The sequence below is a fragment of the Tamandua tetradactyla genome, chromosome 10, assembly GCF_023851605.1.
Source record: "Tamandua tetradactyla isolate mTamTet1 chromosome 10, mTamTet1.pri, whole genome shotgun sequence".
Classification (NCBI taxonomy): Eukaryota; Metazoa; Chordata; class Mammalia; order Pilosa; family Myrmecophagidae; genus Tamandua; species Tamandua tetradactyla.
The window spans coordinates 45916086-45940769 of NC_135336.1; the positions used below are offsets into that span (position 1 = coordinate 45916086).

Below are 24684 nucleotides of genomic sequence, written 5' to 3' on the forward strand. Positions count from 1 at the left end.
TTGTTTGTGGTTCTGAGTCCTTAAAAATGTCCAAACTAAGATATCCAGGGAAAGATACCTTGACTCTGAAGAAAGAGCAGCATGGTGTCTGGGTTTCCTCTCTCACATCAGAAGGCATGTGGCTGATGTCTGCTGGTCCTTTCTTAGCTTCTCTGAGGCAAACTCTGGATTTCTTCTCTATTAAATCATGATTAGAAGAAAGAACAAGGCTTTTCTGAGGTATATAATCATTTCAAACCAGCACATTTACTTCAAGCTTGTCTTAGTCACATTATTTGTAGTGGGGTTTAATATTGCACCCTATTCAGATACCAGCTTTCCTAAGAATGGCCAAATTAGCCATCACGATGTGTGCAGTCCTTTCACTTTTCAGCCTGACTTTTAATGTATTTCACAGTTTGAGGTATCCCTGTGTATTTGTCCATTTCCTTCCAATCTGCCTATGTAAAAGGACATCATTTTATATACCTGAGTCAAAACTGAAAAACACAGCAGATATGGATTTTTATAGTTGCTTTGGCTTTCTATATACTAATAAAAGATCTCTAAGATAAATTGTTATACCAGAAATCAAGCAAGGTGCAGAATAGCACGTGTAATATAGTAACCTAGTGTAAGAAGGGGAATAAGAATATTTGCTTGACTGATAAATTTTGAAATGTAATTATACTGGTTATAGAGATGGAACTAGACTTATCACTTTGTGTTCTTTTTTCTGATTTTGAACCATGTAAATATGAAAAATTAAAAATGGTTTTTGAAAGTTGAAGCACTGAGAACTTAGAAAAGAAATAAATTGACCTATTTTCTCACATAAAATAAGAATGTAATGCCTCATATATGTTTAGTAATTATTTCATCCCTTAGAATAAGGGTTGGCAAACTACAACCCTAGGGCCAATTTCCCCTTGCACCATTTTGTAAATCTTGTTTTTTTGCGACACAGTCATGCCCATTCATTTACATATGCTATATGGCTGCTGCCTTCCAGCTACTGGCATAGTTGAGTAATTGAATAGGCATCTTATGGGGTGCAGTATTTACTATCTATGGAAAAATTTTGTTGATCCCTGCTGTAGACCTTGGTTTTTAATTACTAGTCATAGAACTGTCTGTTCAATGAAATTTTATGTGGAAGTCTATTTAAAAATACAACTATACTTTTTGAAATGAGGTTTAAGGGACAGGTTGGTTGAACCCTGCCTACTCATCTGCCTCCCTCTTTTTTTACCCTCCGTTCTCCAGCAGCTGTTTCTTGAGGGGAATTTGAAGAACCCACAGGGTTCTAAGGAGTACATTGAAAATGACTGCCTTACAACAACTCTTTGAGGTAGTAAATCTGATATTATCTTCTATTTTAGGTATTGAGAGACTTGGGATCATAGAAGTGAGTTAGTTAGGGTTTAATAAGCAACCAGAACACCACAAATCCAGGGGTGTTTAATTGCAGAATAAATGGCTACATCAGTTACACTGTATTTTATATTGTCATGATTCTGTATTAATTGTTCTTATAAGGGGTTTTAATGGCAATTGACTTTTTTTTTGTTCCTTATCTTTTTTCATGCAGGTTTTTGTAAGGCAAGTTTCCTTCCTTTACTGGAATTTGCCTATACTTCTGTGCTAAGTTTTGACTTCTATAGCATGGCTGATGTAGCCATCTTGGCTCGTCATCTTTTCATGTCAGAAGTTTTAGAAATCTGTGAAAGTGTACATAAGCTCATGGAAGAGAAGCAGCTAACAGTATATAAAAAGGGTGAAGTACAAACAGTTGCATCTACCCAAAACTTACCAGAACAGAATGAAGGCACAGCACCTCCTGTGGCTAACAATGAGGGAAATACAACAACTTTATCTACCGAACTTGGAGACTGTGAAATTGTACTAATAGTAAATGGAGAATTGTCAGAGGCTGACCAGACTGGAGAGCCTGGACGACAGACTGAGCCTCAGATTTCTTCAAAGGCTGAAGCTTCTGTGTCTCCTGTGGAATGTGTAACTGATTCCCATCCTGAGATGGAGTCAATTGATTTAGCAACAAAAAACAACCAGACAGAAAAAGAAACTTCAAACAGCAAAGAAGACAGCACCGTTTCTAATATTCACCCTAAACTTTCAAAAGAGAATATAATCAGTACCTCCGCAGAGAATAATGAGATGGGAAATGATGCATCAACTGAGAATATCGGTGATGATGATGTATCAGAACACAGGCAGAACCTTGACCCACCTTTAAAAGATCAGGAAAATGTAGATGCACTAACCGTGAAGGCAGACCCTATTTCTGATGTTGATACTTATAGAAGTAGGCTTCGGCAGCGCTCTGTTAGTGAAGGGGGATATATCCGACTACACAAGGGAATGGAGAAAAAGCTGCAAAAACGGAAAGCTGTTCCTAAGTCAGCAGTTCAACAGGTATGATGTAAAAGGGGTTTATCTTTGTAGTTGTAACTTTAGGTTGAAAGCATTGTGTTCCTAAACTTATGGCTATAATGAAAATTACTTGGGGATGGGGACCAATAAAGCAATTTATTATTTTAAATACCAATAATAGTAAGATAATGTAAATTTGAAATGTTTGTTAGAAATTTATAACATAACTGATGTCTTTAAAAATCAAAATGAGTATATTTACTTAGATTGTATTTTCCATCCCTTAATCAGGTGGCCCAGAAATTAGTTCAGAGAGGAAAAAAGATGAAACAGCCCAAAAGGGATGCTAAAGAAAACACTGAAGAAGAAGCATCACATAAATGTGGGGAATGTGGAATGGTTTTTCAGAGACGATATGCCCTTATAATGCACACACTGAAACATGAGAGAGCCAGAGATTACAAATGCCCAGTAAGTATCTGGAAAGTTTAATTGAAATGTGGTTCCAACTTCATGATGAATAGAATCCAATTTATATTGCTTGGTTGTTATTCTAATACTTGTATTCTATCTCGCTATTTCCATTTCAGCATTGTATTAGTTAGCGTTCTCTAGAGAAACAGAATCAACAGGGAACACTTGCAAATATAAAATTTATAAAAGTGTGTCATGTGACCGTGGAAATGCAGAGTCCAAAATCCACAGAGTAGGCTGTGAATCCGACGATTCCCGTGGAGGGTCTGGACAAACTCCACGGGAAAGGCTCACCAGCCGAAATAGAAAGAACCTGTCTCTTCTGAATCCTCCTTATAAGGCTCTCAGTGATTAGATTAAGCATCGCTCATTGTAGAAGCATGCCCCTTTGGCTGATTACAAATGGAATCAGCTGTGGATGCAGCTGACATGATCATGATTTAATTCTATGAAATGTCCTCATTGCAATAGACAAGCCAGCACTTGCCCAGCCACCACTCGGCCAAGTTGGCACATGAACCTGACCATGACAAGCATTCTGCATGTTGCCATGAGTTGTCATCTGCTTTGTAAATGTTATTTCCTTGCAAAAAAAAACCTTCAGAGGTTTTCCTCTGCTTCCTCCCAAAACTGTAGTAAAGCAGCAGTAAAAAGATTCTTTTTATAATATAAACTCATGAAAGTGCAAAGAGAACAGGAGAGGAGATCTTAGAAACTAGTTATGGATTTTGTTAAGTAGATAGAGGACTAGTAACTGACTTAGTAGATTGAAAGAGCTCAATTCTAGGTTTTCAACTGGGAAAGCTAAAAATCAACTTAAATTGTATTGCAGAATCTCAAAAGCCTCAGGAAGTGGTGGTATCATTATGTAGAAAGTAGAGGTAGATATGGTTGTTACAAATTCTTTTGTGAAGCAATTAAACCATCATCACCCTATCCCCTGCATCCTTGCCCAAGATCCATCTTTTAGTCTCTGGAAAAGTTGAAACCATAACTGCTCTGAGGGCACTCTGTGTACAGTGAGGGTAGATGTATTGTACCAAAACAAGAGAAGTATTAAAAAATTTTTGACATGCTGAATATTGAAATATTCCATTTCTCTTTCCCCAGTCAAGTCTCAGAATGTTGGCAGCCAAACACTTAACCCTAAAAAACAAGCGGCCCACTGCTGAGAAATTTGAAGCCCAGTTCACAAAAGACCCACAGTTATTGACTACAGCTCATGATTGACAAACCCAGCCATTTACATTGAGAATTCAGTTACTTTTTGTTTTGGGTGCATGGTCCAGGCATCAAACCTGAGTCTCCCACATGAAAGGCAAGCATTCTACCACTGAACGACCCATACACCCTCTCAATTACTTTTTTATGTCTTACTCTTAAATATGGACAGATTCCAAGGATCATCAGACTTAAGACAGAAGATTTCAAGAAAAACAGTGACTGCAAAATTCAGACTAGAGAGTCTAGTGCAAACCAAAAATAAATAAATAGATAAATAAAACATGTAACTTACTTAAAGTATCATTTATATCAGAGATAAAATTGCATCTGTAAACAGCTGGATACTGTGTTTAAAAAAGAGTACCTTAAAAGAACACAATAACTCTTAGGACTCTTAGGAATAAAACAGATAATAGAAAAGTTGGGAAATGGAAGTGAAAAGAAAATTAAAGAATTAATCCAGGATGTCCAATATCCAATTGATAATTCTATATAGAACATGTAGGGAATGAAATCATTGATGAGGTAATAAAAAAATTTCAGAACATAAGGATATCAGTTTCCATATTAAAATGGCCCATTGAATGCCTGGAACAATGGATGAAAATAAATCCATATCAAGAAATATGAAATTTCAGAATGCAGAGACAAAGAGAAATATCTTTCAGATTCCCATAGAGAAAAATGATGGCCAGTTTCATAGAAGATGACAAGAGTCAGAATGGAATCAGGCTTTTCAGCAGCAGTGGTGGAAGGTAGAAGACAAAGACACAGTGCTTTGAAAATTTTGAGGACATGATTTCTAACTTGGAGTCTCCTGCTAATAAGACTATCAGGCACATATGAGGGTACAATAAGAAAATTTTCATATTTTCAATGTCTCAAAGGTTTTACCTCTCAACCCCCTATTTCAGGAAGCTACTAGAGGATGTATTTCACCAAAATGAGCAAGATATGGGGATTTGGAAACACGGGGTACAGTTGAACAGAGTCTAAGGGATTCACCAAGACAACAGTGAAGGGAGATCCCAGAATGAAGCTGTATACTAAGCATAGGGAACGATCAACTTAGATTGGAACAGGACATAGTGCTTTGACTGAGATCTCAATTAGATCTCTTCTCAGTAGACAATCGAGGGAAGAGTTTGGTGAGAATTTGTCGTAAATATGTGGGGGAAATAAGGGAATGGTAAAACACAAAGCAAGAAAGGAAAAAGAATTATAGTGTACTGTATAACCCAGCTTGTAAATAACATTTACCCTTTGGTAATATTAGGAAATAATGAAATTTGTCTAATTAGAATTATAATACAGCTATATTGGGAAAGTAGGGTAAAGCATTTATATATGTGGTGGGGGAATGGAGGGGTGAAGGAGAGAGTCATCTTCCATGCCATACGTTATTTAGAGTTGCAAAGATAAAAATCAAGAGAAAGTAAATTTTAAAAAGTTACCTCTAGGAAGCAAAATATTGTGGACGTGGTGGGCCTGGAGACTGGTTTCATTTTATTTCTTTTTAAATAAGTTTTATAATGCTGAGCATATACAGGTATACCTTAGAAGTATTGTGGGTTCGGTTGGAATCATTGCAGTAAAGCTAGTCAAATGAAGTTTTTACATATTAAAATAATGTTACACTATACTGTAGTATGCTGAGTGTTAAAAAACATCTAAAAAAGCGATATGCATACAATACTTTTAAAAAATAGTTTATACCTAAAAAAATGTAACCCATCATCTGAGCCTTCGGTGAGTCATTATCGTTACTGGTACAGGGTCTTGCGATGGAGTCAGCGACTCCTGACTGATCAGGGTGGTGGTTGTTGAAGGTTGTGGTGGCTGTGGCAACCTCTTAAATTAACACAACAATGAAATTTGCCTATCAATTGACTCTTTGACTCAAAATTTCTCTGTAGCATCTGATGTCCCCCCCCCCCCCGTTAGCATTTTACCCGTGATAGAACTTTCAAAATTGGAGTCAGTCCTCTCAAACCTTTTTGCTGCTTTATCACCCAAGTTTATGCAATATTCTAAATCCTTTGTTGTCATTTCAATAATGTTCACAGCATTTTCACCAGGAGTAGATTGCATCTTAAATAACCACTTTCTTTGCTCATCCATAAGAAGCAACTCTTCATCCATTAAAATTTTATCATGGGATTCTAACAGTTCAGTCACAGCTGTACTTCTAATTCTAGTTCTGTTGCTATTTCCACCAAATCTGCAGTTACTTCCTTCACTGAAGTTTTGAACCCCTCAAAGTCATCCATAAGGGTTCCAAATTCCTGTTAATGTTGTTATTTGATCTCCTCCCATGAATCATGAATGTTCTTAATGGCATCTAGAATGGTGAATTCCTTCCAGAAGGTTTTCAGTTGAATTTGCCCAAATCTATTAGAGGAATCACTATCTATGGCAGCTATAGGCTTGTGAAATGCATTTCTTAAATAATAGGACTTGAAAGTTGAAATTACTCATTTATCCATGGGCTGCAGACTGGATGTTATGTTAGCCCGCATGAACATAATATTATTCTTATTGTACATCCCCAACAGAGCTCTTGGGTGACCAGGTACATTGTCAGTGAGCAATGATATTTTTAAAGGAATCTTTTTTCTGAGCAACAGGTCTCAACAATGAGTTTATTGTGTAAACCACGTGGTAAACAGATGTGCTGTCATCCAGGCTTTGCTGTTTCATTTATATAGAGCACAGGCAGAGATTTGGCAAAATTCTTAAGAGCTCTAGAATTTTCAGGAATGGTAAAGAGCATTGACTTCAACTTAAAGTCACCAGTTGCATTAATTCTTAACAAGAGAGAGTCAGCCTGTCCTTTGAGGCTTTGAAGCTAGGCATTGGCTTCTCCTCTCTAACTATGCAAGTCCTATATGGCATCTTCTTCTAATATAGAGTTATTTTGTCTGCATTGAAAATCTGTTGTTTAGTGTAGCCTCCTTCATCAGCTTTCTTAGCTAGATATTCTGGGTAACTTATTTCAGTTTCTACATCAATACTTGCTTCACCTTATGCTTTTATGTTATGGAGGTGGCTTCTTTCCTTCAACATCATGAACCAATTTTTGCTGCCTTCCAACTTTTCTTCTGTAGCTTCCTCACTTCTCTCAGCCTTTGTAGAATTGAGAAGAGTTAGGCCTTGCTCTGGATTAAGTTTTGGCTTAACATACTATTTGCCTGGCTTGATCTGGACCAGCAAAACTTTCTATCAGCAGTAGGCTGTTTTACTTTCTTATCATTTATAAGCTCACTGGAGTAGCACTTCTAATTTCCTTCAAGAACATTTCCTTTGCATTCACAACTTTGCTACTGGTACAAGAAGCCTAGCTTTGGATCTGTTTCAGTATTCAACATGCCATCTTCCCTAAGCGCAATCATTTCTAGCTGTTGATTTAAAGTGAGACTTGAACATTAAGAGGCCATTGTAGGGTTATTAATTGGCCTACTTTCAGTATTGTTGCATCTCAGGAATAGTGAGGCTCACGGAGAGGGAGAGACCGGGAATGGCCAGTTGGTGAAACAGTCAGAACACATACATTTATCGATTAAGTTCCCTGTTTTGTATTGGTGCATTTCTTGGTACCCCAAAATAATTACAGTAGTAACATCAAACATCACAATCACATATCACCGTAACAGATATAAAAATAATTAAAAGGTTTAGATGTTGCTTGGACTTCTGGGAAGATGGGCAACTAGAGTAGCTTGTGATTAGCCCTGCTGCACGGTAAAGTTGGAGAAGGGACAGGACGGTGACTGAGGCAGCGAATCGGGAGTCCGGCTGACGTGGGAGAGCCTTCTTCACCATATGGGGCAGCCTTGGTTGCAGAGGCCAAGGAACTGAGAGGGAGATACATGGAGCCTAGCATGGAGCCATGGAGCCATGAAGCCTGTGGAAGTGCACAGACAAAAGCACAGGACTAGGAAGTAAGCCAGGACACATCCCTTGGACACGCTACCCTTACAAGTGCAGTCCTGGGACTGGCGACTCACTCCACACCCCATGAACCTAAACCCTGTCACCCCTCTCTTACCCCGCGCTCCAGGCACCCCCACCCCACCAGCCCCAGTGCAGGTACTGCCCCCCACCCCTACCCCAAGTACAGCCCAACCCACCTCTCTTGCAAACCTCCCAAGCACTACCTCCCCCTCCCTGTTCCCTCCAGGCTATTGCCAGCACATAAAGGCTACAGGCGTTAACCTCCATACCTAGGCTATCCCTGCCCCCTGCCCACCTGCCCATTGTATCTCACAGCCTCACTCCATGTCCACCCCCCACCCCCACCCCGAGCTCTGCGCATCAGTTTACAGCACTGCCAAGCCCATGCATGTACATGGGCCCCCAATCACGTTGTTCAGCTCTGGGAACCTCACTTTGCAGCAGTCCTAGAACTGCACATGCACACAGCCCTCAGCCCCACTTCCCAGCTCTGAGAAAGTGATGACCTGTGCAGCCAGGTCACATCTGCCCCCAATCCCAAAAGGCGTAACACCGATCTGCTGCCACAGCTCTATGCATGCGCACAAAGGGCCCCGTGCCTTACACCAGTGCACACCAGGGTTATGCCCCCCAGACTGGTGCATCTGCTTAGCTATGTCCTCCCTGGCCGCTGGGTGCCCACTTTCACAAGCATCAGCATAACATCCCCAACCTGTGCCTATACCTGCTCTGAAACAAATCACTGTACTGAGTGTCCCACTCCATGTCCTGCTCCCTGTAGTACAACCATGCCACAAACACAAGGCCTTAGACTACTGAAAGAAATCGAGTCCCAGAGTAAATCAGTCAAGATATTTATATGCCACGAAGATAGCAGAAGATCACTAAGCACATCACAATGCAGACAGATATAGCCCTGCCTAATGACCAAATTAAAACACAGAGGAGACCCAGACATTGGAACAACTGATCAAAACAAAGCACACAAGTATAAGAATCATGGTTGTTCCAGAAGAAGAAGAGAGGAGTAAAGGGCTAGGAAGAGTAGTTGAGAATATAATGGGGGAAAACTTCCCAACCTTCATAAAGGGCATAAATATACAAATCAAAGAAGCCCAATGAACTCCAAACAGAATAAACCCAAATAGGCCTTCCCCAAGGCACATACTAATTAGTCTGTCAAATGTTGAAGAAAAACAGAAAATCCTGGAAGCAGCAAGAGACAAACAATCTACTACATACAAGGGAAATCAAATAAGACTGAGTTCAGACTACTCAACTAGCCCCATGGAGGCGAGAAGGCAGTGGTATGATATATTCACGATCCTGAAAGAGAGAGACTTCCGGCCAGGAATTCTCTACCCAACCAAATTGTCCTTCAAAACTGAGGGAGAGGTTAAAGTTTTCACAGACAAAGAAATCCTGAAAGAATTTGTCAACAAGAGACTGGCCCTACAAGAAATACTAAAAGGAATTCTACCGGCAGGAAAAAAAAAAGACCGAAGAGAGAGGTCTGGAGGAGGGCACAGAATTGAAGAGTACCACTAAGGGTAATTTAAAGAATACAAAGAGAAAGAAGGAAAAGAATATATAGATCTGACAAATAAAATAAGAAAGATAAGGTGGTGGAATCAAGAAGCGCCTTTTCAGTAATAACTTTGAATGTTGTTAATGGACTAAATTAACAATTAAGAGATATAAATTGGCAGAATGGATTAAGAAACACCATCCAGCTATATACTGCTTACAAGAGACTCATCTTAGATACAATGATACAAATAGATTGAAAGTGAAAGGATAGAAAAAAGATTTTCCATACATATAACCAAAAGAAAGCAGGAGTAGCTATACCAATATCAGACAAAATAGTCTTTAAATGTAAAGACATCATAAGAGACAAAGAAGGACACTATATACTAATTAAAGGGTCAATTCACTAAGAAGTTATAATGATCATAAATGTTTATGCTCCCAATCAAGGAGCTCTAGAGTATATGAGACAGACATTGGCAAAACTGAAGGGAGCAATAGAGGTTTCAACAATAATAGTAGGAGACTTCCATACTCCACTATCCTCTATATAGATAGAACAACCAGACAGAAGATCAACAAGGAAATAGAGAAGTAAAATAGCTTAATAAATTAATTAGACCTAACAAACATGTGTAGAACATTGCACCCTAAAGCACAAGAATATACATTCTTATCAAGAGCTCATGGAACATTCTCCAGGATAGATCATATGCTGGGACACAAAACAGGTCTTTATAAATTTAAATACATTGAAATTATTCAAAGCACTTTCGCTGATCACAATGGGATGAAGCTGGATCTCAATAACCACCAAAGAACAAGAACATTCGCAAATATATGGAGATTAAACAACACACTCTTAAACAACCAGTCAGTCAAAGAAAAATTTGCTAGAGAAATCAGTAGCTATCTGGAGATGAATGAAAATGAGAATACAACTTATGAGAACTTATGGGATGCGGCAAAAGCTGCGATGAGACGGAAATTTATTGCCCTAAATGCCTATATTAAAAAACAAGAAATAGCAAAAAAAAAATCAAGGACTTAATAGCACTCCTGGAAGAACTTGAGAAAGAACAGCAAATAGAAGAAGAGAATTAAAGATTAAAGCAGAGATATATAAATGGGAGAACAAAAGAACAATAGAATCAATAAAACCAAAAGTTAGTTCTTTGAGAAAATCAAGAAAATTAATGGCCCATTAGCAAGACTGACAAAGAAAAAAAGAGAGACGATGAAAATAAACAAAATCAGAAATAAGGGGTGTGTTACCACAGGCCCTGAAGAAATTAAAGAAATCATAAGAGGATACTATGAACAACTATACACTAACAAACTAGACAACTTAGATGAAATGGACAAATCCCTGGATACACACAAACAAGCTATACTGACTCTGGAAGAAATAGAAGATCTCAACAAACCAGTCACAAGTAAAGAGATTCAGTCAGTCATCAAAAGTCTTCCTACAAAGGAAAGCCCAGGGCCAGATGGCTTCACGGGGGGATTTTATCAAACATTCCATTAAGAACTAACACCAATCTTGCACAGACTTTTCAAAAAAATTGAGGAAAATGGAACTCTAACTCCATTTATGAAGCTAATATCATTTTAATAACAAAACCGGGTAAAGCTATAAGAAACCTACAGACCAATCTCCCTTACGAACATAGGTATAGAAATTCTCAATAAAATATTAGCAAATCGAATCCAACAGCACATTAAAAGAATTCTACACCATGACTATTCTAGTTTGCTAGCTGCTGAAATGCAATATACCAGAAATGGAATGGCTTTTAAAAAGGGGAATTTAATAGGTTGTTAGTATACAGTTCTAAGGCTGAGAAAATGCCCCAGTTAAAGCAAGTCTATAGAAATGTCCAACCAGGGAAAGATACCTTGGTTCAAGAAGGCCGATGAAGTTCAGGGTTTCTGTCTCAAGTGAGAAGGCACATGGCAAACACAGTCAGAGTTTCTCTCTCATCTGGAAAGGCAGATGGTGAACACAGGGTTCCTCTCTCATCTGGAAGGGCACATGTGGACATGGTGTCATCTGCTAGCTTCTTTTTCTGGCTTCCTGTTTCATGAAGCTCCCCAGGAGGCATTTCCTTCTTCATCTCTAAAGGTTGCTGGCTGGTGGACTCTGCTTCTCATGGCTATGTCATTTTGCTCTGCTCTCTCTGAATCTCCAATTCTCTAAAATGTTTCTTCTTTTGTAGGACTTCAGAAATTTATCAAGACCACCCAAATGGATGGAGACATGCCCCTACCTAATCCAGCTTAACAACCACTCTTAATTAAATCACATCTCCAGGGAGATGGTCTAATTGCAGTTTCAAACATTTAATACTGAATAGGGATTAGAAGAAATGGCTGCCTTTACAAAATGGAATTAAGATTAAAACATGGCTTTTCTAGGGTACATTCATCATTTCAAACCAGCACAATGACCAAGTGGGGTTTATACCAGGAATGTAAGGATGGTTCAACACAAGAAAATCAATTAATGTAATACTGCACTTTAACAAATCTGAAGGGAAAAATCACAAGATAATCTTGATTGATGCTGAAAAAGCATTCTACAAAATTCAGCATCCTTTTCTGATAAAAACACTCCAAAAGAGAAGAATCAAAGGTAATTACTTCAATATGATAAAGGGCATACATGAAACTGATAGCCAGCATTGTACTCAAGAGAGAATGAAAGCTTCCCCACTAAGATCAGGTACAGGACAAGAATGCCCACTGTCACCACTATTATTCAACATAGAAGTTGAATAGCTAGAAGTTCTAACTAGAGCAATAAGGCAGGACAAAGAAATAAAGTGCATCCAAATTGGAAAGGAAAAGTAAAGCTCATTATTTGCAGATGATATGGTACTATACTTGGAAGATCCTGAGAAATCTATAGCAAAGTTACTTGAGCTAATAAACAAGTTCATCAAGGTGGCAGGATATAAAATTAATGTGCCGAAATCAGTAACATTTCTCTGGCAGAGAGAGTTCAAACAGAGTCAGGAAGCTACTTTGGAGGTTGCTCTGATGCAAGCTTCAGTTAGACCTTGCTACCTATCATAACCTGCCAATACCCAACCAGGACCGTTCCAGCCAATCCTAATGAACACCTACCTAGGGCAGTATATGAGATTCCTCAAGGGTTCCGTGCACCTAGAGTAACTTTCCAGAAAACTACAACCTCCAGATGGGTCCCTGGTCCAGATGAGTCCTGAAACCTAGCCCAGCCTCTCCAGAACATCAGATAGTTCCATCTCTCTACCCCATATTAGTGACAGACCCTTCCAATATTAGAAATTTAGAATTGTCATAGCCCAAACACCCCTAAAGAGAGGGATGGAAAGATCAGAGGTAATGGTGGAGTTATACAGAGAAGATAGGATTTAGCAAATGAATATGGATGCTGAATCATTAAATCGATATCTCTTAATCTCCAGTATCTTAGAGCAGCGAGAAGTACAAACCTAAAATTGTGTAATTGTAACCCATGTCAAACTCTGAAATATATTCTACAACTAATTATGGTGCTGTGCTTTGAAGTTTATAGTATTTTTATGTATATGTTATTTTTCATGAAAAAAGAAGGAAGGAAAGTCAATTGTCATGATAAAAAAATATTTAAGCCCTCTAGCCTCCTTTATTCTGAATCAGCTAGAAGGAAAAATATGAGAGGATCGTATGGTAGCCCATGACAAACTCTGGGATCTGTCCTGTAACTACTTGTTGAAGAGTGCTTTGAAAACTACTGCTTTTTAATTTCTTTGGTTTGTATATATTTTATACTATGCAATAAAAAAGTTAAAAAAAAAAAAGATACGCTGATGCTTCAGATATACCCTATTTAAGAAATTGGTTAAGTTTAGCAAGAAATATAAATGGGTGCTTTTTTATAACATTGCCTACTTGGATTTCAAAGAATCTGGCTTTTTTTTTACTTGGCCATTTGTTACCTCAGTATGTGGAAGAATTTGAATTTATAGTGGCTCTGTTTATGTCAATCAGTATAGTTCTGTTAATAAATGCCATCATAAATAGGGAAAACCTAATTCTTAGCTTCAAAGAGTTTATATTCCAGTTAGAATATACTTGTACCGGGGCTTGGTATAAGACAGTGGTAACAAAGAAATAAAAATGCTGGAAAGTTTTTAAAAGCAGATAGATAAAGAATGACCTAAGAAGGCCTCATGGAAGAGATGACACTTGTAAGACCTCTAAATAAGAGAGTAGCATTTAAATAAATAGAGCTCTGAACTAGTTTTTCGAAGCCATGACTTAATTTTGTAAACTAAAATATTCGTGGTATTATTTATGTGAGAATAAAGTTTAGCCTTCATGCAAAATGACGCAGGATGAGAGAAACAGAACTCACTGAATGAAAAGCTGCAAAACATCTCAGCTTGGTCTTGCAGGCAGAGAAAAGGGAGGACCTCTGATGCAAGCCTACAGTTGACACCAAATCTTATATAGATAAAAACAAATTTAAATAAGTAATGGCCAGGGTCACTAAAATTGTAAAGCATAATCAGAAGCAGGAGACTTACTTTGGCAGGAAATTTGAATTAGTTGGACTATCCAGGTAGGCTGTAACCTCTGGAGTATCCAGTCAGTGGAGAAACAGGGGAAGGACCTGCATGCTAAGCTTAGGGTATAAAACCTGTGGCATCCTATTGGTTGGCGCACCAGCCATCATTTTTTTGGTTGAGTGCCTGTTCTTGCAAGATCATCAATAAATTATTTTCTTCTCCACAAAAAAAAAAAAAAGTTTGAGATATTATGAAAATTACCCAAATGTGGCACAGAGATGCAAGGTGGACACATGCTGTTGGAATAATGGTGCTGATAGACTTGTTCAATGCAGCTTTGCCAACAAACCTTCAATTTGTAAAAAACACAATATCTGCAAAGCACAGTAAAACAAAGTATGTTTGTATATGACTTTTGACTTACAGAGAAAGAAAAACAACTTTCATACAGGATAATTCAAGGACCATCACAATCTTATCTTTTTAGTTTTTCCAACCCCTATTTCTGCTCCATCTAAGAGCTATTAGTTATATAGTGGTAGTATTCTTCTAACTTTGTCTAGTTCCCTCAAACCCAGTTCAAGACTTTGCTTAGTCTTTCCTCATTGCTCAGATCACTCCCTCTGCTTGAGTGTTTAACCCTTTTTATTATAAATCCTTTTTCTGCAATTAGATTATAAACCTCTCCAGAGAAGTAGGGGCTTGGTACTATATTCTTTTATACCTAGCATATTGTCTTTTACATGATACATATGTTTATGTGTATTGCAGTAACAAAGAAGTGGGAAGTTTAAATGTGTGTTGAGTTGCACTTAACATTTTGTAATAGAAGTACATTGACAGAATTTTGTTTACTTTTTCTTTTAGTTATGTAAAAAACAGTTTCAGTACAGTGCCTCCTTGCGAGCACACCTTATTCGACATACCAGAAAAGATGCACCCACTTCATCCTCTTCCACTTCCACATCTAATGAAGCATCAGGAACATCTTCTGAGAAGGGCAGAACCAAACGAGAATTTATATGTTCCATATGTGGAAGAACATTACCTAAACTATATTCTCTTCGAATACATATGTTAAAACACACAGGTGTAAAGCCACATGCATGCCAGGTAAAGCCATAACATTTATTTTATTATTAAAAAATTAGTACTTAATTATGGTGATGGGACTAGTTGGTTTGTATTCTGAAGTCATCTTGACTCTTGTTAAATGTCACAGGGAGATCTAAAGCTTCAGTTTATTGTCTAGGTCAAGGGTAATTCCCTTCCTGTTTTTTTTTTGTAATAGGTGAAGTCATAAGCTAACAAAAAAATCATGCAGAAAATACAGAGTTCTCATGTATCCCCTCCCTTCCCTTTTTAATTTGTTGTGAGAAGTTGTAATTTGAAATGAATCCAGTTAGGATGTTTGTGAAAATTGTTAGGGTCCATAGGATGTACTGGTAGGACATAACCAGTTTATCATTCTAACCATTCCATAGTCTTTATTTTAGCAGGACCTATCTACCAAACTGAAAAAGAACCCATGGTTGAAACAAATCTCCTTTGACAGCACAAGTCCTGCCTAAACTATGTGTCCTTCTCTAGAAATGAGGACTGAGGGTCCCTTAATCCCAAAATAGGACTCCTGAGGTAAAGAATCCTCTGACTAGTCAGAGGATTGGTGAAATGACTAGCCATTTGGAATGATGAAAAGTTTATAATAGCACCTGTAGCCTTGCGTATAAGCATGATACATTGTTTTTATTAGTGAACACATATGGAACCAATGAGATTTTTAATATTTCTCTTATTTAGCTTTTTATTATATAAGAATAAAATACAAAAGAATAGCATGAACCCATTACCCAGCTTCACTCACGGTCAGTCTCATGGTTTTCTGTTTACTGTCACTCACTGCCCTATTCTTCTCCCCCTTATATTTTGAAGCCAACTCCCAAATATTATTTTATTTATTTATTTAAATTCATAAATTTAAATACTAAGTATTAATTGGCTTCTGTTCATCTAGTTACTTACAAAGTATGTCCATAGAAACTCTCATAGCAATTTCATGTTGTCATGGCATTTTTATTGTTTTTAAAAAAATCTTTTTCCAGTGGTTTGAGGAAAAAAAAAAAGCTTGTTCTTCATCAGAGAGAATTTGAGAAGCATCATTATAGTGAAATAGTAGGAAATTAGAGTATTGTTCTCAATTAAACTTCTTTCTCTTTTAACATAAGGTATACTGTTTATCAGTTTCACAAGGATTGTACCAGGTTTGTTTGTACCATTTTGAGCTTCTTGCATGACAACATGGATTTAAGAAAAAATAGCAGCAGTATTTTATATGTACTTAATTAGAAGAAGCGCAACCAGTTCATATCTTTGTCACTTTTCAGTTTTCACTGTCATTTTATCTATAATTTAATTCAAAGTTGCACGTTAGGTTTTCTGCCCTTTTCTTCAAAAATAGCTCCTATCCTCTCCTTCATTTTATTGGCTTAAACAACCCTGTTCTGTCATAGGTTTGTGGAAAAACTTTCATCTACAAGCATGGTCTAAAATTACATCAGAGTCTCCATCAATCACAAAAGCAGTTCCAGTGTGAACTCTGTGTTAAGTCATTTGTTACCAAACGGAGTCTTCAGGAACATATGAGTATTCATACAGGTGATGATGAATAATTTATGTTAATATATTTCCATTTCATGAAATATTAATTATATTGACATGCTATAATTATATTGGAAATTACATTGGTATACTGTAGGTGGTTTGTGTGCATTTTTTTATTAGTGAGAGTTCCTTTGTTTTTAATTTTTTTGTATGTTTTTTAAATTAAAAATTTTTCTTAAGCCTGGTTTCAGAGCATACAAAAATTGTTTCAAGTGTTAAATTTCTTATAACTTAGATCCAGACACTTAAAGAAATGGTCATGTTTTTAAATAGTTATGCAGTAGGCAGATATAAATGTCATCATGATAGATAGCTTAAACTTTTATTAGAATTTTTAGTCTGCTCATATTTATTTTCAGATACTTTAAAGCAGGTATGTGGAAATGGCTGATGAAAGGTAGATATCTGTTCTGGAACTTATATTCAACTCATTACTATTATGATCCATGGGTTATGCAGGTGTGTCACATTTTTTGGGTAGTGTCCTTTGCTGTTATCATAGTTGAAAGGAAATAAAGATTTTGCTCTGATTCTTAGAAGGTGGCTATCAAATGGCTTCTGTTTCATCTTTACTATAATTTCTGAAATATGATAATTCTCTTGGAAGATGACCTAATTGTTGGGTTTTTTTTTGCTTGTTTTTTTGTGTGTGTGTGTGTTTATTTATTTTTATTTAAAAAATTAACAAACAAAACATTTAGAAGTCATTCCATTCTACATATATAATCAGTAATTCTTAATATCATCACATAGTTGCATATTCATCATTTCTTAGTACATTTGCATCGATTTAGAAAAAGAAATAAAAAGACAACAGAAAAAGAAATAAAATGATAACAGAGAGAAAAAACTATATGTACCATACCCCTTACCCCTCGCGTTCATTTACCACTATTTCAAACTGAATTTATTTTAACATTTGTTCCCCCTATTATTTATTTTTATTCCCTATGTTCTACTCTTCTGTTGATATAGTAGCTAAAAGGAGCATCAGACATAAGGTTTTCACATTCACAGAGTCTCATTGTGAAAGCTATATCATTGTTCAGTCATCATCAAGAAACATGGCTACTGGAACACAGCATTACATTTTCAGGCAATTCTCTCCAGCCTCTCCACTACATCTTGAACAAGGTGATATCTACTTAATGCGTAAGAATAACCTCCAGGATAACCTCTCGACTCTGTTTGGGATCTCTCAGCCATTGACACTTTGCCTCATTTTACTCTTCCCCCTTTTGGTCGAGAAGGTTCTCTCAGTCTCTTGGTTAATTGTTGGTTTTGTGACATTGTTTTTATTTTTTACAGGAGAGTCCAAGTACCTTTGCTCAGTTTGTGGAAAGTCTTTTCACAGGGGCTCTGGTCTCAGCAAACATCTAAAGAAACACCAGCCAAAGCCTGAGGTTCGAGGCTATCATTGTACTCAGTAAGTATTTAATATGTGAAGCATTCAAATAGTTTCATTATATTCTTAGCTTATTTGAAAATTGTTTTCAAAATAAAATATTAGAAGATAATATAAAACTAATTTCAGTCTACTCTTTTTCATTTTATTGTGGCAACATGTATACAGTGTAACATTTTCCATTTTAACCACTGTCAATTACATTTACAATGCTATGCTATGATCACCACCATCTCAGTTTTCTCTTGATTTTAGTCAGTCTTCCCCCACCCTCCTCCTTTTGCCCTCAGTGTTGCTATTTATTTATTTATCCATTATCCATTCATTACTTTTTTTTTTTTTTTTTTTTGCATGGGCAGGCACAGGTCTCTCGCATGGCAGATGAGAATTCTGTCACTGAGCCACGGTGGCCCGCCCCATTCATTACTTTTCAAACAACTTCATTGAGATATAAATTACATAACAACAAATCACCCATTTGGTGTGTAAAATTCAAAGGCTGTTAGTGTAGGCTCAGAGCTGTGCAGTCATCACAATCTTAGAACGTTTGTATCATCCCACAAGGAAACCTATACTCTTAACTGTTGCCCACCAATCCTTCCATCCCCCTAGTCCTAGGCAACCACTAATCTTCTTTACCTCTGCACAGATTTACTTATTCTCAATATTTTGTATATAGTTAATAATGTTGTGGAGCTGGGTTCTTTCACTTAAACTGATGTTTTCAAGGTACATCCATGTGGTAGCATGTATCAGTGTTTCATTTTCAGCTCCAGTGTATGAATGTATACAACATTTTATTTGTCTGTTCATCAGTTGATGGTACATTTGGGTACTTTTCACTCTTTGGTTACAATGCTCCTATGAACATTTGTGTACAAGTTTTTGTGTGAGTGTAAGTTTTCATTTCTCTTAGGTATATACCTAGGAGTTGTTTTGTCTTACATTATTATTACGGCTTCTTAAGGTCTCTTGGTTACTGTTTGCATGGCATGTCTTTTTCCATCCTTTCACTTTTAACCTCTTTGTGTTTATAAATGAAAAGTGAGTTATTTTAGAGAGTATATGGTTGGATTACTTAAACAAAAAAATCCATTCTATACTAATCTCTGTCTTTTGATTTTTGTCTTTATTTTTCATTTATTTATTTTTACACAGAATAATAAGTCATTAATTTCCCTTCTCAGTACACAGATGGCTACTTCTCACACTCTGGGTTAACAGTTTTCTCCAGGTTGCTGCTGATGATATGATAAAGCTCAGCATAGAACGACCTCAGTTCTAGCACCATGGCCCTGAGATCTCATGGGCTGCTTTATCTCACCAGGGCCTGGTAATCCATCACATGGGTCTCCTTGGAGGTCTTAGCCATAGCATCCCCATGTCCTGAGAAGAACTTGAAGACGGTGTCTGGAAGGCTTCTGCTTTCATCTTGACCACATTCATCCTCTGCAGCAGTTTCTCCTGGATTGCTATCCCAAAATCATTCCCACCTTCAATCTTAAGAATCAGGTGCTGAATCCATGCAATCTCCAGATGCACTTCTCTTTGAGATTCCAGATGAGGGCTGGGACCTTCTCATTCCCAGAGAGAAAGCCACACTTAGGAACTTCTTTCTTTCTTCTGCTTCCATCTCATCATCCTTACGTGGGTTGGGAATGTCCAGTGGTGCAGGGAGGAAGGTCAGGTCAGCCACATTGAAGGACTCATCTTTCAGGAGCTGATTCAAGTATGTGATTTTCTGTGGCAAAGAATGTACAGAATGTCCGCCTCCTGGCTACCTGAAGACATCCACCTGTCTGTGGGCCTTTCGGCTCAGTCACACTCCATAATGCTTAGCCATGCTGCTCAAGTTGCTAGGTCTTGGGTTTCTGTCTTCTGTTTATTTATTTATTCATTCATTTTTGATTATTCAATTTGCAAATGCCATGAAGTTTTTTTTATTGTAAAATATAACATATAAACAAAACAATAAATTTCCAAGTACATTTCAGCAGGTGGTTTATAGAACAGATTTTAAAGTTTTGTATGGGTTACAGTTCCACGATTTTTCATTTTTTCTTCTAGCTGCTCCTAGACACTGGAGACCAACAGAAATATCATTATAATGATTGAGCAGTCATGCTCATTTATTAATTCCTATCTTCTCTATTTTTATATTCCTCCTTCTCTTTAAATGACAAAAGCAATAAATTTCAAAGTACTTCGCAACAGTAAGTTGTAGAACAGATTTCAGAGTTTGGTATGGGTTACAGTTCCACAATTTTAGGTTTTATTTCTAGTTGCACTAAGGTACTGACTAAAAGAAACATCAGTATAGTGGTTAAGCACTCATACTCATTTGTTAAACCCAACCTTCTCTGTATAATTCCATCGCCTTTGATCTTTCTCCCACTCTTTAGGGTTATTAGGGCTGTGCCCATTTTATTTCATGTTGGAAGGTGCTGTTGATAATTTGGGATCGGGGATGGAAGTAGTCAGTGTTGTGGAAAGCCTGGTCCCTCTGCATTTCTGGACTTACCTGGTCCAGAGACCCATCTGGAGGTTGTAGGTTTTAGAAAGTTACGCTAGTGCATGGAATCTTTGTAGACTCTTCTATAATGCCCTGGGTGTTCTTTTGGATTGGCAGGAATGGTTTTGGTTGGGGTTTGGCAAGTTATGATACGTAGCAATGTCTAACTGAAGCATACAAAAGAGTGACCTCCATTGTAGCCTCTCAACTCTAGTTGAACTTTCTCAGCTGCTAATACCATATATATATATATTTTTTTTAGGGACATTTTCTCTTGTTCCATGCTTATATTAGTGAAATAATGTTCTCCAAAGCCTCCACCCACATCTTTGACATCCACATTTTTGAGTCATCAGAGTTTGGCTGATCCCATCTGCTTGCCTTATAAGTCCAGAACTTTTGAGACATGACATTTTTTTTTTTCACAACTAGTCAATATTTTAATAGTCCACAAAATTAACATATATGTAAAAAGTGGTCTCACAACTATTACCATCTAAAATACTGCATCATATAGTTTTTTTATTAATTAAAAAAAATTAACTAACACAACATTTAGAAATCATTCCATTCTACATATGCAATCAGTAATTCTTAATATCATCACATAGATGTATGATCATCATTTCTTAGTATATTTGCATTGATTTAGAAAAAGAAATAGCAAGACATTAGAAAATAAACTTGGAATATGTCATTGGTAACAGAGACCATCAAGAGTTAGAAATAGGGTAAGATAATGGGTAATTGGAGCTGAAGGGATACAGACTGTGCTGCAGCAGGACTGGATACAAAAACTGAAAAATGGACAGCACAATACTACCTAATTGTAATGTAATTATGTTAAAACACTGAATGAAGCTGCATCTGAGCTATAGGTTTTTTTGTTTTTTTAAATATATTTTTTGTATTTTTTATTTTTATTTTTTTCTCTATATTATCATTTTATTTCTTTTTCTGTTGTCTTAATACCATATTTTTTAAACTTTTCCCCCATTTGGTCAGGATGGCATTGTTGGTTGTCTCTTATTTTAATAGCTTAATCCAGACATATTTGATGAAATGCTGATAGGGATGGACTACTACCATTTTGCTATTTGATTTCTGTATGGCTTGTATCTTTTTTGATCCTCAGTTCCTCCACTACTGCCTTCTTTTCCGTTGAATAGATATTTTCTACTAATTTTGACTCCCTTATCATTTCTTTTAGTTATTTATTAGTTGTTGCCCTGGGTCTTACAATTACATCTTAATTTCTGACAATCTAGTTTGAATTAATACTAACTTTGTTTTAAAAGAATCTAAAATCTTTCCTCCTATCAATATAGCTCCACCCTCCCTTTATATTATTGTCATATATCATATCTTTATACATTGTGCATCTGTCACATAGATGTAAAATTATTGTTTATTTAGTTGTCTTGTTTTAACTGCAAAATTAGTTTTAATAGCAAAAAAAAAAAAAAGGAAACAAGTGACCAACAAAAGGAGAATAAATAGAGGTAAATTCACACCATGGAATACTGTGCAGAGGTAAAAATGAGTGAACTAGAGTTACAAACATCAACATGGATGAAACTTAGAAGGATAATGTTTTTGTTTTAATTTTTTTCATCATATAGCTGTGCGTTTATCATCACAATTGACTTTTTTTTTTTGAAAATAGCGTGTATACAGAAAAGCAGTAATTTTCAAAGCACATCTCAACAATTAGCTGTAGAACAGATTTCAGAGTTTGATATGGGTTGTAATTCACATTTTTAGGTTTTTACTACTAGCTGCTCCCAGACAACGGAGAGTAAAAATACCTATCAGTACAGTGATTCAGCAATCACACTTATTTGTTGAACCCTACCTTCTCTGTATCACCTTTGATCCTTCTCCCGCTCTTTAGGGGTATTTGAGCTATGTCCATTAATTTATCTTTTTCATGTTGGCAGGGGCTGTTGCTAATATGGGATAGGGGGATGGAATGGGTTGATGTTCTGGAGAGGCTGCTCCTCTTTTTAGTTCTCTTTTAAGTTATATAGGAGAAAGAAAGAGGAGTTACAAATCAAATACGTTATTATTTTATTTATCTAAAAAATTACATTTACTGCTGTTATTTATTTTGTTTATTTGGCTCATGTTACCCTCTAGTATCCTTTTATTTCAGTCTGAAGGACTTCCTTTAGGATATCTTGGCGGGCAGGGCTACTAGCAACAAAATGTTTCAGTTTTTGCTTACCTGGAAATGTCTTAATTTCTCTGTTATCTTTTTTTACATATGTATATACACATACTCATGTGTTTTGTGATAAAATATACATAACATAAAATCATTTTGACCTGTTTCAGGTGTACAATTCAGTGACCTGAAGTGCATTAACAGTGTTGCATAACTTTCACCACTATTTCCAGATTATTTTTATCATCACAGCGACTCTTTACTCATTAAGCAATAATTTTCCACTCCCTCTCCTGTCAGCCTCTTGTAATCGCTATTCTATTTTCATTCTATATGAATTTGCCTCTTCTAGGAAGTTCATATAAATGGAAACATAGTATCTGTCCTTTTGTGTCTGGCTTATTTCACTTAGGATAATGTTTTCAAGGGCCATATCCATATTGTAGCATGTATCAACTTCCATTGTATGTATGCCACATTTTGTTTATCCATTCATAAGTTCATGGACATTTGGGTTGTTTCCACTTTTAGCTATTGTGAATAATGCTTCTATGAACACTGGTGTCAGGTGTCTGAGTACCTGCTTTCAATTCTTTTGGATATGTACCTTAAAGTGGAAAACTCCATTTTTTTCTTTCCTTTTTTTACTTTTTATTAGAGATTTTGTAGGTTTTCAGAAAAATTGTGCCTAAAACAGAGTTCCCATATACCACCGCCCCTAACACACATGTAGTTTTCCTGTTATTAACACTGTATTACTGTGGTTCCTTTGTTATAACCGATGAAACAATATTTTTATAATTATATTAACAACCATAGTCCATAATATACATTAGTGTTCAGTGAAACCATACAGTATTTGTCCTATTGTTCCTGACTAATCTCACTCAACATAATGTCCTCAAGGTCCATCCATGTTGTTACATACTTCATAACTTTATTCTGTCTTACAGCTGCATAATATTCCATTGATGAATATACCAGAGCTTGTTTAGCCACTCATCTGTTGATGGACGTTTTGGCTGTTTCCAACCCTTGGCAGTTGTAAATACTGCTGCTATAAACATTGGTGTGCAAATGTCCGTTTGTGTCCTTGCCCTCATGTCCTATGAGTAGATACCTAGCAATGGTATTGCCGGGTCATATGGCAATTCTATACTTAGCTTCTTGAGGACCCACCAAACTACCTTCCACAGCAGTTGTACCATTTGACATTCCCATCAACACTGGATAAGTGTGCCTCTTTCTCCACATCTTCTCCAGCACTTATTGTTTTCTGTTTTATATTTTTTTATAATCTTTTATTAATTAAAAAAATTACAAGAAACGCAAACATCTTAATATATGCTCATTCAGTTCTACATATGTAATCAGTAATTCACAATATCATCACATAGTTGCATATTCATCATCATGATCACTTCTTAGAACATTTGCATCAATTCAGAAAAAGAAATAAAAAGGTAACAGAAAAATAAAACAAAAACAGAAAAAGAAGAAAAAAATTTTACATACCATACCTCTTACCCCTCCCTTTCATTGATCACTAACATTTCAAACTGAATTTATTTTAAAATTTGTTCCCCCTATTTTTTATTTTTATTACATATGTTCTACTCGTTGAACATATACTTGTCAACATACTGTTGACAAGGTAGATAAAAGGAGCATCAGATACATGGTTTTCACAATCACACAGTCACATTGTGAAAGCTATATCATTATATAATCAACATCAAGAAACATGGCTACTGGAACGCAGCTTAACATTTTCAGGCAATTCCCTCCAGCCTCTCCATTACATCTTGGATAACAAGGTGATATCTACTTAGTGCGTAAGAAT

The 24684-nt window shown here is 36.6% G+C and overlaps 1 protein-coding gene and 1 pseudogene across 2 annotated transcripts in view; one reads left to right on the forward strand and one right to left on the reverse strand.

Annotated features, from left to right (window-relative positions):
* Nucleotides 1-24684, forward strand: part of ZBTB11 (zinc finger and BTB domain containing 11) — a 94608-nt gene that overhangs the window by 52195 nt on the left and 17729 nt on the right. For both annotated transcript variants that reach the window (XM_077118514.1, XM_077118515.1), the window contains exons 4-8: nt 1571-2415; nt 2665-2844; nt 14964-15209; nt 16607-16751; nt 18066-18183. In XM_077118514.1, the coding sequence (XP_076974629.1) occupies nt 1571-2415; nt 2665-2844; nt 14964-15209; nt 16607-16751; nt 18066-18183 (1534 nt within the window). The remainder of the gene's footprint in view (nt 1-1570; nt 2416-2664; nt 2845-14963; nt 15210-16606; nt 16752-18065; nt 18184-24684) is intronic.
* Nucleotides 19346-20005, reverse strand: LOC143647890 (proteasome activator complex subunit 2 pseudogene; annotated as a pseudogene).